Here is a 14,829-nt window from a genome sequence, read left to right as displayed (position 1 = left end):
AAAGATAACTAAGATTTACGAAAAATGGTTAAAAATTGACTATAAAGGGCAATAACTCCTAAAGGGGTCAACTGACCATTTCGGTCATGTTGACTTATTTGTAAATCCTACTTTGCTAAACATTATTGCTGTTTACAGTTTATCTCTATCTATAATAATATTCAAGATAATAACCAAAAACAGCAAAATTTCCACAAAATTACCAATTCAGGGGCAGCAACCCAACAACGGGTTGACTGATTTATCTGAAAATTTCAGGGCAGATAGATCTTGACCTGATCAACAATTTTAACCCATGTCAGATTTCCTCTTAAGCTTTGGTTTTTGAGTTATAAGCCAAAAACTGCATTTTACCCCTATGTTCTAATTTTAGCCGTGGCGGCCATCTTGGTTGGTTGACCGGGTCACGCCACACATTTTTTAAACTAGATACCCCAATGATGATTGTGGCCAAGTTTGGTTCAATTTGGCCCAGTAGTTTCAGAGGAGAAGATTTTTGTAAAAGTTAACAACGACGACGGACGACAGACGACGGACGACGACGGACGCCGGACGCAAAGTGATGGGAAAAGCTCACTTGGCCCTTCGGGCCAGGTGAGCTAAAAATATGAGTGATGTGAGAGGCTTCAGTTTATTATAAAAGTTGGTATGGTTTTTTTCCCTCTAACAGTCTAAAACTGGTTTATTGAAATTTATTATATACATACCATGTCAAAGAGACAAAGGCCACAATGGGTCTTCAAGACAGCAAGAGGATCCTGCACCCGGAGGGTGTCCTAAGCTTGTCTCTATATAAAATTGTGTACTAATATCAATGCTAATGTAATCGGACCACAGGCACTTGTTTCTATCCATTGGAAGAACCACTATCAACGTATATGCTCGTAAATATACGTTGATAGTGGTTCTTCCAATGGATAGAAACAAGTGCCTGTGAATCGGAAGCAAAAACAAAAATAATAACATGAAACGTGTGGTCTGTGGATCATGCACCGGAAATAAGTAATAAGTAATAAGTGGGGCACATTCAATCTCCCATGCCCAGTTATCCTTTCTCTCTCTAGGACAAGGACAGATAACTCTGCATGGACTGTATATTTATGTATTGCAAGTAGTGAGACTTGAATAAAATATTGAATCTGAATCTGGAATATTGAGGGCACAGTTTGTTCCCATTGGAGAATGTTTTTTTGACAATTTGTGAACAAGACCTCTTTGTCTGATTAATAATATTAATCAGTCAATTGGTAATAGAAGTTTTAAAATAACGTTTCATGGAATACTTTTAAAATGGATTATATTGTGCCGTGTAACATTCTATATTGATATTTGTGCCCGTGTAAATAAGCCAATTAATTAATTCTTATAATCCGTTTGGATGTGCTCCTCATTAGCAGGAGGAAGATACAGAAAAGAAGAAGAAGGTAATTACTATTTCTTTTGTTTATTTCTTCCATGGTCGGTGCAAGAGGTTATTTCTTGATGTTTCAGTTTGAGGTCAATAACAGTTGTTCATTAAAAATGGCGGGAAACCGGTAATAAGGGAAAATGCCAAGATGTTCCGAAATATATAAACTTCCGGTAGAAATGGCTGGCTATCTGAAAAAAGTAAATTATATTTAGTTTAGGCGATAAACAGTGATTGTACCTTGAATTAATTTTAATGTAAACAATGGCAGTACAACAATTTCATTTTTGACTCGAATTTACGATGAAAAATATCATGTTTAAACTAGAAATCCATTAATTTGGAGCAGAAAGATGTGTCCTTGAGAATTTATTTATTTGAATTATATATATATATATATATATCTAACTTTGGAAACATCTAAACGTACTCTAAAAGAAACTTTATGACAATTAGCACGTGTTACATAGAAAAGGGGACGTAATTCACAAAACCTTGGAATATTTTATGATATATTGTTAACAGCAGATTAATACAGTCATCATCGGGTCATAGGTCTCAAACTGAAAGTTCCCCCTAGTCCAAATAATTATGACGTCTTGAAAGGCTATTATAATTTTTTCTTTGATGCCATACTTCAAGGCGTCAAAGAAAAATTATAATAGCCAATCAAGACGTCATAATTATTTGGACTAAGTTCCCCCTATAAACATTCTCTCACAAAGGTCAGACGCAAAAAATGGATTCAGCGTTATGACGTTGTAGGAAGGTGTCACAGAAAAATAATGAAATAGCCTTGCAAGATGTCATATTTGAATTGACTCTTAAAAAATCATATTTATGAGTGAAGATTGCACATAATGTCATCCCATTCCTATTGTCATATTTTTGTTAGCAATATTTATCTGTATTTTAAGCCTCTTTCTGTATATGTGTTTGTGAGTACACAAAGCATAGTTCAATGGATGTAAATTCTTTACATTTTTGTAGATCCTATTCATGCCTAGACATGAACACATGTATATATTCATGTACTATTCAATTTACAAGTGTACATGTACAGTCAGAGATATAACTCTATTGGGTTATTACAGAAAATAACTAACGTGTGTTATTACAGATACTTTTCTTTAAATTTTCTAAATCTGTAATAACATGTGTTTGTTATTTGTAAAATTATTTAATCTATAGTGGACTCTAGGGAACTCTTGAGACTTTGCGCAGAAACGAAATGCATAGCCTTGAAAATTATTTTTTAAATTGAATTAATACATTGGGAATTACTAAGAAACTTGCGCAGAACCTCATTACATGCTCTGGTCATTATTTCTTACAATAAATTTAAATACATTGTAGTTAAGCATAATTTATGTCTGAGCAAATGCTTTGAAGTGATATAGAGAAGCCGTGATAACACACTTTAGTTATTACAGGCATATTTTTTCTGTAATAACATATAGGTGTACCATTCAAAATTGGAATACTATGAACTGTTATATCTTTCAATAGTTAAGTATACACAAAGACATTAGTAATATAAATAGAACTTGTATACATAATACATTTTAACTAAACTTATGATCTATATTGTCCCTTTGAAACATGTAACATACGTATGTTATCACAGTTCTTTGATTTTTTAGTCCACAATAACAAATGTATGTTATTTTCCTGTAATAACCCTATAGAGTTATATCCCTGACTGATGTAAGTGTTATCAGCATACTTACATATACATACATGTACTTTTGGAATAAAGTATTTTCTTGAAACTAACCTAGTTTTAGGTACATTTGTAGTACAATGTGCGACATAGAATTACCACTTTTAAACCTTCAATTGTGAACAAAGAAAGGTAACTCATTTGATAATATTACACTATTATATTCTTTTAATTGCTTTAATAATATATACAATGCAATGTTTTAATTTTCCAATTTCAATTCCTAATGAATGCAAACTCCCTCCCCCCTTTCAGTGCTTACAAGTACTTTGATTCCGTACATTTCACAGCATCCCAGCTTGATCTTTTAAGAGTATTTATGGTTTTTTTTTAACATTTAAGCTATATATAGCAAGTACTAATTAAGATGACCCAAAACTGCAATATGTCTGCAGTATGCACAAATGATTGAAATGAATTGTGAAACACTTTAATTTTACAATCTTGGAATTTCTGTACAGTGTACATGTATATTATTCAAGTTCAGATGAATACAAAAAGAGTAACTGGCACATGCTTTTATAAACTGACTCATTTATAATTTCTTTTCAGAGTACTGGATTAACAGGACTATTAGTGGATCCAACATCAGCCAGAGTAAGATATTAAGAAGTATAACAATAAAAAGTTTATGTTCTGTGTTACATGTACATAAAATTTGTAGCTTATCAAAACTTTTTTCAATCAGAAATTAAGTTAAGACTCAAAGGATGGAACATATTAGCCTTCAAGTTTTGCATTGTTCATGATTCTTAAATTTATCTTGGCTGTACATGTATTGCTGAAGCCAGGAGATACAAAAAATGTATATACTTATATACATGTATATCAATGTAAATTATTTCTGTTAAGCCTTTTAAAAAATAGCAAAAGAGCAGGTATATAATTTCTTGATACAAAATTTATTGTGATAATAACTAAATACATTGTATATATATACATATACTGAATTGTTGTAAATGTACATTTGTATAGGTCTGCATTTACCTGACTTTGACCAAACTTTTAGGACCCTTTCCTATCTTAGGTATTTATACATCTTTGGGTTTCAAATGCATTGAAATGTTTGGGTTTACATTTTCCTGATGAAGGTAAATCTAGAAAAGCACCTGAGAGACAAAGTTTTCAAAGTGTTATTGTAGTTTTTAATTGTTCAATAACAAATATCGAGTTTCTTAGTGCATGTAGCGATTTATATGATAATTTCTTGATTACGAGAAAAAATAATAGAAAATAATTAGGCATGTTAGGTGTACATGTTCCTTTCCAAGGGGTCAGAACTCACTTGAACTAGATCTTATTTAAAGGTGTTGTTTTATTTAAATTAAATCATGTATTTTGGATTCACAATCTTTGCTACAATGTTCATACATGTATCTTTTTGGCAGGGATAACAGGACAAATGTATTGATTTCTTTTTCATGGTTCAGTTCCTTACTCATTGATAAGTTATACCATATATATATAGTTTGTTATTGTTAAAGTACATGTAGTTAATCTACAGTATTGCAAGCTAGAGAACACTGGATGTTGTGAGGTTGAATCCTGCATGTGGTATGTATGTTCAACTCCAATTATAATATTCTTAAATTGTCATATTTCTTACTGAAGGTAGTACTAGTGGTTCTCCCCAGCCTGTCTGGGCAAGCTGATTTCCTCCAATGATCCCATAATATATTCAATGGTGCTGAAAGTGACATTAAATCAGTTGGTCAATATAGTGTGTGATAGGATTTTTTACATCATGTACATCGGTAATAATCATTTTGCTATGGCTACACTAATTACAAAAAATGTAGCATGTCAGCACTTTTTTAACTCTTAAAAAAATGTTCTAATGAATATTCATTTTATTTCAGAAACTTGGGATTCTCTATAAGGACATCTTGAAGATATGTGGTGCCATGCCTCAAACTTATTCCTACCGTCAGCACACAGAACAGCTAGTTAAAGACAGATTGAATATTGTACAATCAGTAAGTATTGACATCTGAGGTATCAGCATTTTACCTTGACCTTAAATTATTCCATGGATCAGTGATCAAGGTTAAAGATATGTAATTAATTATATTATTCAGATACCATAAGCAGTGGGTCAATTATATGTGGTGTACAGAATGATTGTAAGGGGTTCATATCAGTCTGGTAGGTTTCATCTGTTACATGTATTTACCTCATCTTCATGGTTCATTAGTCAATGTTAATTTTTGTGGTTATACTGTGAAAGTACTTTAATTTGTGGGGTACCAATTTTCTTGGTTTTCGTGGATGACTCTATCCAGGAAATTTAAGTGTCCAACGAAATAAAACAATCATTGTCCAAATCGAGATTAGAAAGATCCCCATGTAGGTTTGACTACTGATATGATCTAAAGAATGTATTGAAAAACGCCAAATCGGAGAATTCTTTAATAGCAGTCACAGAACTACACCTGCATGCAAGATTATACTCATTTAATCTTTAATAACCTAAACTATTTTATTTTAGATCTTTTAATTCTCATAAAAAATATTTTTGATGATGAAAGTCAGATTTCCAGTATTGATATGCTAGTATGATGAAGTGTTCATTTTATATCCTCATAGTTTTCGTACACATGGGAAATAATATTTTCATGCTGGCCTCCATTATGAAAAAAACACATTTGACAATTTAAGATACGTTTATAGCATTTGTTTATGTTGCTGTTTTCTTTAGGTGACATGTTTATGGCCTAATTAACACCTTTGATGGTCTTTAATCTGTTGATCACTTTATCTTGGGTTAATTAGTGTTGTAACTAGGATTTACACGGGTCTATGTTTACTTTGCAATTTCCTTCAATCCAGACTATTTGTAACCTTCATGTCTAAAGGCTTTAATTTTTTCAATTTTTTTTTTTTAAGAAAACTAAAATCCACGAATTTAAAAACCCATGTACATGTAAATATTGCTCAAACCACGAAAATTGATACCCACGAATTAAAGTACTTTCACAGTACCCCCTTGTAAAAAGTGGGGTATACAGTTTAACTTCTGTCAGTCCATCCAGCCCATGAGTATTTTCTTCACATTTTCTCAGGACTACATTACAAGGATTTCTGAAATTTTGTTTCAGGGTTTATATAAGTCATCTATACCTTGTGATGCGTTTCAAATTCCTCACTCAACTACTTCCTGTTTACTGTTAAGTATTTGGCCGGGTGGTATATATTATGAGTGAGTTTTAGCGGAGGGGGCATTAAGTTTTACCCTTGTCCTTCTGTACGTTCGTATATGTAAGTCCCAAAGTTGGTTTCTCTTCTCCAACTTTAGTTTGCTGCTACTAAATGTTATGAAACCTATACAAAATGCTTATAACCACTAAACACAGATCAAGCTTGAATTTTGGTGGCGTCACTTGACTGTTCTGAGTTATGCCATTTACAAATGTAAAAATTGCTGGATTTTTCATTTCTGTTCTTTTAGTTACCTTAGTTTATCTCCACCAAATATGTAATAAAACTTATTCACTATGCTTATGACCACGAAATACAGATCAAGTTTGAATATTGGTGGTGTCACTTTTACCGGTCTAGAGTTATGTCACTTTACAAATGGGAAAATTGCTGTTTTTTTATTTCCCATTCTCTTAAGTTAAGTTTGTCTCAAACAAATTTTATGAAACTTACACACAATATTTATTACCCCAAAACACAGATCAAGTACAAATTTGGGAAGCTAAACTTTTACTGGTCTTCAGTTTTGTCCCTTTATGACCATACATGATATGCAAATTTGGGCATCATCTGTGTTCCATGGACACATTTTCCATTAATAGACTGAAGTTAATGCTGTGCTATGTTTGAATTCATGTCAAATTGTTAATGTTTGTTAAAATACAAACAAATTCATAATGGCAGCTTCCACTTGCAGTGTTTGAAATACAGTTTAACATCAATAAAAGTATTTGCCTCAGTTGATTTCGTATATTTGTTAAATATAATTGTTGACCTTTCATCTTTCTTTATAGGAGTCTGACATGATGCAAGCAGAAAATAAGATAAATGGAGGTCAGATGGAAGAGTTAGTTTTACAGGTAATTGTTAAAATACAGTACAGCTGAGTCATCATAGAGCATGTTAATCTAATAGATTAATAGACTATAAAATATTTACTACAATTTATTACGGTAAATTTCTTTTCTTTTTTTATTTTGTCTTCATTCATTTCAATTTATTTATACAAATTTGTATAGTTTTTAGTGAATTTTTAGCTACATTGTAACTAAAAACATTATATTTGACGTCATTAAGGGAAATGATTAAACAATACTTCCACAACCAGTAATGTTACACTTATCTGGACACTGCACCTTGCCCTTAGAACCTTGTATCTAGTGCCCCTTATTATGTTCCTGGCATTCCATATAACAATCATTTGATGTGTTTTTTTGTCATTAAATTTCATTCAAAAAGTCATCATCTTAAACATATAATTATCAAACAAATAGCCTACTTGAGTTGACCCTTGTTATAACTATCTTGACCTTAAATAATGGTGATTATAATAAAAGATTAATGTTCAATGTAATTACGGACGTTCACTGCTGTAAACAACATTTTCATAATTGACATCTTAAAATAGATAATTTGCCATAAAACTAAATCATAGACAAATATTAAGGTCCATGTGCTTGTTTTTTTAAAAGTTATAACAAGGACTTATATACGTCCCTGGTTATAAGCATATAGAAATAAGTAGAGTTATTAAATGAAAAAGATTTCTTAAAGTCATAATAAACGAGTGGCTGGTGAAAAATAATGTTATTTCAATTCTTGAACCAATGCATACAAACATCATAAATTAGTCTTCTGTCCGTTGATTTTATATTTTTATTCGCATAAATATCTTATAATTGTGATTTTTTTTTTCATTCGGTCAGTGTTGTTGTGAAAATATGGCAGGTAAATAAAGTTCGTGACCAAATCTTGTTTAGTTTATTTAGAAATTTAACTGACTATATATTAAATCAGAAGGAAAACTATACACTGCCTTTATTCTAGGACTTTTTATAGTTACCTGGCTCTTCTGTTAAGAATGTTTATTTTAATCATAAAAAAGGTAAACCTTGAATACTGATTTAGGTATTTGTTTGGTACGATAATGTGTTATGACGTGCAAGGATACAGGTAAAAATATATTTTTTAAATGCATCACTGATAATTTCACCTAACTATAACCTTGAATACTTGTACATTGAATGATATATAGGTTTATCAGATAAGTGATATTGCAAAATATTTTATAAAGGTACAAATTATGTGATGTTGTTTAGTTTCATATATGTAGAATTCACATTATTTTATGGAAAAACCACACAAATGGGGCAATATAACAAATGAATTGTGAAATATTTATCTTCCTAAGGCTAGTTAAAAGAAATCAGTTGAGAATGGTGCACTATTGTATTTACATTTTCAAATGAAATTTTTTCAAGATGAAAGTAGTAGTCTGGCAGACAAGAGAGAGTGCCAAGACTTGTTTAATGCTGGCTTTATTTCCTGTAATTGTACAAAGCTTCATTTTAATTCTCTAAAACAACAAGGTCATTCATGGTAGAATAGTTTTTCTTTCAAGTAGGGTTTTTCTAGTGGACTACAATATATGACATAGGATCATGGTCTGTCTGTCTGTCTGTCTGTCCTCAAGGCTCAACAAATTGTGTCCCCTCCATATCTAGAAAAACTTTATTACATAAAAGTTTATACTTGACATGTATGTTAACCAACAACAGAGTGTGTGTCATAATGTATGTACAACTTTCTAGGTCAAAGGTCAAGGTAAACATTTGACAACCCCATTTCTTATGGCAAAGGTACAAATGTGATTTTCAGCTGGGCCACCGAGATGGCTCCCATCTCAATGAAGTCTAGTAAATTATAAATTTTGCTGAAACGAAATTTAGATGCCTTTTTTCATGTGCACTGAAAATTTGTGTAATACTTGATAGGACTAGAAAATAATTGACAGTTAAAATAAAATATGCTATTGCAATACATGTAAAAAAAAATAATAACATACACATGATATAATTACAGGCAGAAAGAGAACTTAGTTTAGCAAAGAATATGGTTGCCTGGAAAGCATGGGAACCTCTAGTGGAAGAAGCTCCTAAAAATCAATGGAAATGGCCAGTGTAATAGACACAAACTTTAGTGTATTTATTGTTATTTGTATGGAAAATAAAAGTGATTAGATTTACCTGTAATTGTTTTACTTTTGCTAATTGCTGTCATGCTAACGGGAATATGTTGTTCTACATGGTTTTAATAAAGTACCAAAAAAAATGTAACTCATCATTTAGAAAAATTGTTGTTATGTTTCAAATAAGGCAAAGGCTAAAGATACAAAAGGAACCTTCAAACTCATAAGTTGAAAACAAATTGACAAATGATTTAATCCATGGCAAAAAAAGGAAAAAAGACCAAAAGACAGACAACAGTTAATTACTTATCATACACTTCATTTACAACATTGTACAAAGAGAAGACTTTACTAAGTTGTAAAACTTGTGTCTGATCTATTTGTAATTTTGAACAATAAAATACAGGTTTTGTTTAACTATAAAGCTTTACTTCAACTACCACATACATTTGACATGACCAAAGAAAATGAGGTTAAGGTAAATTTAACCAAACCAGAAAAAAACATAGTTGACCTATTGCTTATAGATTCTAAGAAACAGACTTAGCCAATGCAAGAACACCTAACCATTGACAAATGGACAATGAAAGTGAGGTCAAAGTCAGATGAACCATGCCAGACAGACATGTACACCTTAAAATCAATTTATGCATTAAATATAGTTGACCTATTGCTTGTAGTATCTAAGAAACAAAATTAACCATGAAAACTTAACATTGACCAAGGAACCGCTAAAATGTGGTCAAGGTCAGATGATACCTGACAGACAGACATATACAGATTATCGTCCTTCCATACAACAAATATAGTTGATCTTTTGCTTATAGTTTAAGAAAAACAGACCAAAACACAAAAACTTAACTCTGAGAAATGACGTCATAATAAAAAAAAAGCTACAAGACACATCTCCCTTTTTATATATTCATCATATAATATTTCCATATACCAAATATAGAATTAGAAAAAAAATACCAAAATTCAAAAACTTCACTTTGACCACTGAAACATGAAAATGAAGTAAATATAAACCAGATGCTCCGCAGGGCGTAGCTTTATACGACCGCAGAGGTTGAACCCTGAACGGTTGGGGCAAGTATGGACACAACATTCAAGCTGGATTCAGCTCTAAATTTGGATTGTGATTAAATAGTTGACACAGCATAGGTTTCTGACACAGAATGAATGTGTTCTAATGAAATTAAAATTTTTGTTTTCTCTTAGAGCAATTCACTATGCTGTTGAATATTATTCCTCTCAAAAAAAATGTTTGAAGAAATTTTCTTTTTATTTATGAAATTTCAAATGAGAAAATTGAACCCAATTTTTTTAATCACATCCCCCTTTCCCTTATTCCAAAACTAATCTCAATTAAAATTTCTAATGGAGTTTGCAACAATTACTACTCATTTAAATACATCATAAAATATTAAGATGTAAAAAAACTGCTTGTTATCACTGAATGGTAAAGATTATTTTAATTTATCAGTTGGTAGTAAAAAGTGAATATACATTGTATTTTGGTCTTTTGGAAAATGTTGTTTGTGCTGTTTTTAGACCCTTCTACAACGAAATTTATAATATAATTTATAAAAATTGCGGTTTTTATCCAACGCAGTCATAGGTTTGAACGTAGTTTTCAATTTAGACTCAATTACATTGTATATTGTATATATAACAAAGATTTAAGTTGATTCTGGACAAAGAAAGATAACTCCAAATAAAAAAATTCTAACAATTAGATATTTCTTGCTTACTATTCTGGACAAAGAAAGATAACTCTAATTAAAAACAAAATTGCTATTTCACAATATTTTGCAATAAGATATTTCTTGCCATTGTGCAATACTGTGCAATTGAAAAGACTTGCTATTGCACAAAACTTAATATAATAATTTTAGATCCTGATTTGGACCAACTTGAAAACTGGGCCCAGAATCAAAAATCTAAGTACATGTTTGGATTCAGCATATCAAAGAACCCTAAGATTTCAATTTTTGTTAAAATCAAACTAAGTTTAATTTTGGACCCTTTGGACTTTAATGTAGACCAATTTGAAAACAAGACCAAAAATGAGGAATCTACATACACAGTTAGATTTGGCATATCAAAGAACCCCATTTATTCAATTTTTGATGAAATCAAACAAAGTTTAATTTTGGACCCCGATTTGGACCAACTTGAAAACTGGGCCGATAATCAAGAATCTAAGTACATTTTTAGATTCAGCATATCAAAGAACCCAACCGATTAATTTTTGGTCAAAATCAAACGAAGTTTAATTTTGGACCCTTTGGACCTTAATGTAGACCAATTTGAAAACCGGACCAAAAGTTAAAAATCTACATACACAGTTAGATTCGGCATATCAAAGAACCCCAATTATTCAATTTTGATGAAATCAAACAAAGTTTAATTTTGGACCCTTTGGGCCCCTTATTCCTAAACTGTTGGGACCAAAACTCCCAAAATCATTACCAACCTTCCTTTTATGGTCATAAACCTTGTGTTTAAATTTCATAGATTTCTATTTACTTATACTAAAGTTATGGTGCGAAAACCAAGAAAAATGCTTATTTGGGTCCCTTTTTGGCCCCTAATTCCTAAACTGTTGGGACCTAAACTCCCAAAATCAATACCAACCTTCCTTTTGTGGTCATAAACATTGTGTTTAAATTTCATTATTTTCTATTTACTTAAACTAAAGTTATTGTGCGAAAACCAAGAATAATGCTTATTTCGGCCCTTTTTTGGCCCCTAATTCTATCACTACTGAAACCAAAACTCCCAAAATCAATCCCAACCTTTCTTTTGTGGTCATAAACCTTGTGTCAAAATTTCATAGATTTCTATTAACTTAAGCTAAAGTTATAGTGCGAAAACCAAGAAAATGCTTATTTGGGCCCTTTTTGGCCCCTAGTTCCTAAAATGTTGGGACCAAAACTCCCAAAATCAATACCAACCATCCTTTTGTGGTCATAAACCTTGAGATAAAATTTTATAGATTTATATTCACTTTTACTAAAGTTAGAGTGCGAAAACTAAAAGTATTCGGACGACGACGACAACGACGACGACGCAGACGACGACGCCAACGTGATAGCAATATACGACGAAAATTTTTTCAAAATTTGCGGTCGTATAAAAAGATGTGGTAAGATTGCCAATGAGACAACCATCCACAAGAGACCAAAATGACACAGAAATTAACAACTATAGGTCACCTAAAGGCTGTCAACAATGAGCAAAACACATACGCACTGTCAGCTATAAAAGGCCCTGAAATGCCAATCTAAAACAATTCAAACGCGAAAACTAAGGGCCATATTTATATATAAAAAAAACCAAAAAACATATATGTAACACATAAACAAACGACAACCTCTGAATTACAGGCTCCTGACTTGGGACAGGCACATACATACATAATGTGGCGAGGTTAAACATGTTAGTGGGATCCCAACCCTCTCCTAACCTTGGACAGTGGTATAACAGTACAACATAAGAACAAACTATAAAAATCAGTTGAAAAAGGCTTAACTCATCAGATGGACAAAAATACAAGTGGACAGATGAAACCTGACAGTTGGACATGAAAACCTTGCAATCATTCCATTCACCAAATATAGTAGACCAATTGCTTATAGTATCTGAGATATGGACTTGACCACCAAAACTTAACCTTGTTCACTGATCCATGGCATGAGGTCACCATCAAGTGAACTCTGTCTGATGGACATGAGGACCATGCCAGGTAAGAAGATACCAAATATCCTTTTACTTATAAGCGAGAAATTAACATTACAAAAAATCTGAACTTTTTTTTACAAGTAGTCTCTGAACCAAGAAAATGAGGTCGAGGATAATGGACATATGACCAACAGAAAATTAAGGCATATGTATACAAAGTATGAAGCCTCCAGTGCTTCAACCTTCTAAATTATAAAGTTTTTAAGAAGTAAGTTAATGCCGAGCCACCAGATCTCTATCCCTTTTTCCCTTTACTTTTAAACTTTTTAGTATACCCATTGAGCTTGGAATCTTTAATAACATAAAAGGGCTGTTCTATCAATTATACCTGTACATTGATCTAGGAATGTACTTTATGCTGGGTTTTCAGCACTTGTTTAACATAACTTTGAAACTTTTTTTTACAAAAGGAGGTTTGAATTTTGTTGTCACTGTCTAATAATGTTATGTATGCATATATAATGAGTTAAAACTTTGTACTTCATCACTTGCAACTCCATCTGGTGACCTTTATTTTGTTCTAACACTTTAAACATAGAAGCATAGTCAACATGGCTTACTTTTACTATGGGGGGGGGGGGGGGGGGGGAATGAAATTGTACTACAACATTAACATTAATCACGTCATAATGTTTATCTAATTAGATAGTAAAAAACCCTCACCAGGATATATCAGTTTGAGTATGTGTTTTTACTGATATAAATGACGTCAGTACAAATATGGATGATATCTTCACAAATGTCCACAATTTGAACAGCTTTAGAATTATCAATGATATTTTTTATCTTGGTACTTTGTAATTTGACTTGAGATATTGACGTCACAACAATGATGTAACCCAATAGGTGTGTGGTAAAAAGAGGTTTCCAAAGTGTTTTTTTTTTATATTTAACCTCTTGATTTTCACATTTTTTATTGATTGATTGATTGATTGATTGTTGGTGTGTAATGCCACTTTGAGCAATATTGGCTACTTTGTGGCAATTCATTTTTATTGGTGGAAGAAGAACCTGGAGAGAACAAGGGACCTTCAGCACGAAAATTGACAATCCTAGTAAATTTCGACTTCTATCCTACTGGACCCAATACAACAGGCCATTGGTTTTCTCTTTTGAAATGTTTCGTCATGAACAGGTATTTTCTAGCTGACTATACTTTTATGGGTTTTGCTCATTGTTTAAGGCTGTGCAGTGACCTATAGTTGTTTGCAACCTCATCTTTTTATCTCCGGTGGATGGTTGAGGGTGGTAAAGGGTTATTTTCGTGCAACATGTTTTTACATTTTTGGTTGGAAAATGGTTGGTTATTCACTGTGTTTTGTGAAATCGGTAAAAAGATCAAAGTGCAAGAAATTTGTAATTGTTCTTTTATCGTAAAATGGCAATTATATTCCGCATTCTTCCGAGCAGATACCCCCCTCATAGTATCTCATTGACATTTCATACCATGCACATCTTCATATTTTTTTTAAAAGATGTACTGTGGAGCTTAAAGACAATAAAATCAAACACATTTTCACTTCAATGTTATATTTTGACAAGAAGCATAAACATTTGGAAGTAACTTCAACAAATATCACATAAATCAAAATTTATAAGTATTCTGGTTTTAACATGGTTAAATTGAACTACATTTACAATCAATATACATAATCTCTATAAGAAACCCTTTTAACAGTTGTTTTAAGTAAATATTAAATGCTCAACTGCACTAAAAGATTTTATGAACTGCATTTTTAAAAGAAAATTACAAGTACATACATTATAAGAATAAATTTAGATAAA

The 14,829-nt window shown here is 31.8% G+C and overlaps 2 protein-coding genes across 3 annotated transcripts in view; one reads left to right on the top strand and one right to left on the bottom strand.

Moving 5' to 3' along the window:
* LOC134688305 (synapsin-like) overlaps positions 1–1,513 on the bottom strand; it is a 105,733-nt gene extending 104,220 nt beyond the window's left edge. Inside the window, exon 1 of one of the 2 annotated variants that reach the window (XM_063548893.1) lies at positions 1,433–1,513. The gene's annotated coding sequence lies outside the window, so the exon portion shown is untranslated. Of the gene's footprint in view, positions 1–707; positions 817–1,432 lie in introns of those variants that run through there. The other variant, XM_063548902.1, reaches the window with a different exon arrangement.
* Positions 1,514–1,524: 11 nt separating this feature from the next.
* LOC134688323 (NADH dehydrogenase [ubiquinone] 1 alpha subcomplex subunit 5-like) lies at positions 1,525–9,354 on the top strand. The gene is made up of 5 exons (XM_063548914.1): positions 1,525–1,608; positions 3,684–3,728; positions 4,991–5,107; positions 7,124–7,189; positions 9,192–9,354. The coding sequence occupies exons 1-5, from the start codon at positions 1,549–1,551 to the stop codon at positions 9,291–9,293; spliced, it is 390 nt and encodes a 129-aa protein (XP_063404984.1). The 5' UTR covers positions 1,525–1,548; the 3' UTR covers positions 9,294–9,354.
* Positions 9,355–14,829: the final 5,475 nt, after the last annotated feature.

This window comes from Mytilus trossulus, chromosome 1, assembly GCF_036588685.1.
Source record: "Mytilus trossulus isolate FHL-02 chromosome 1, PNRI_Mtr1.1.1.hap1, whole genome shotgun sequence".
Taxonomy (NCBI): Eukaryota; Metazoa; Mollusca; class Bivalvia; order Mytilida; family Mytilidae; genus Mytilus; species Mytilus trossulus.
This window is presented reverse-complemented; position numbering and strand designations above follow the sequence as displayed.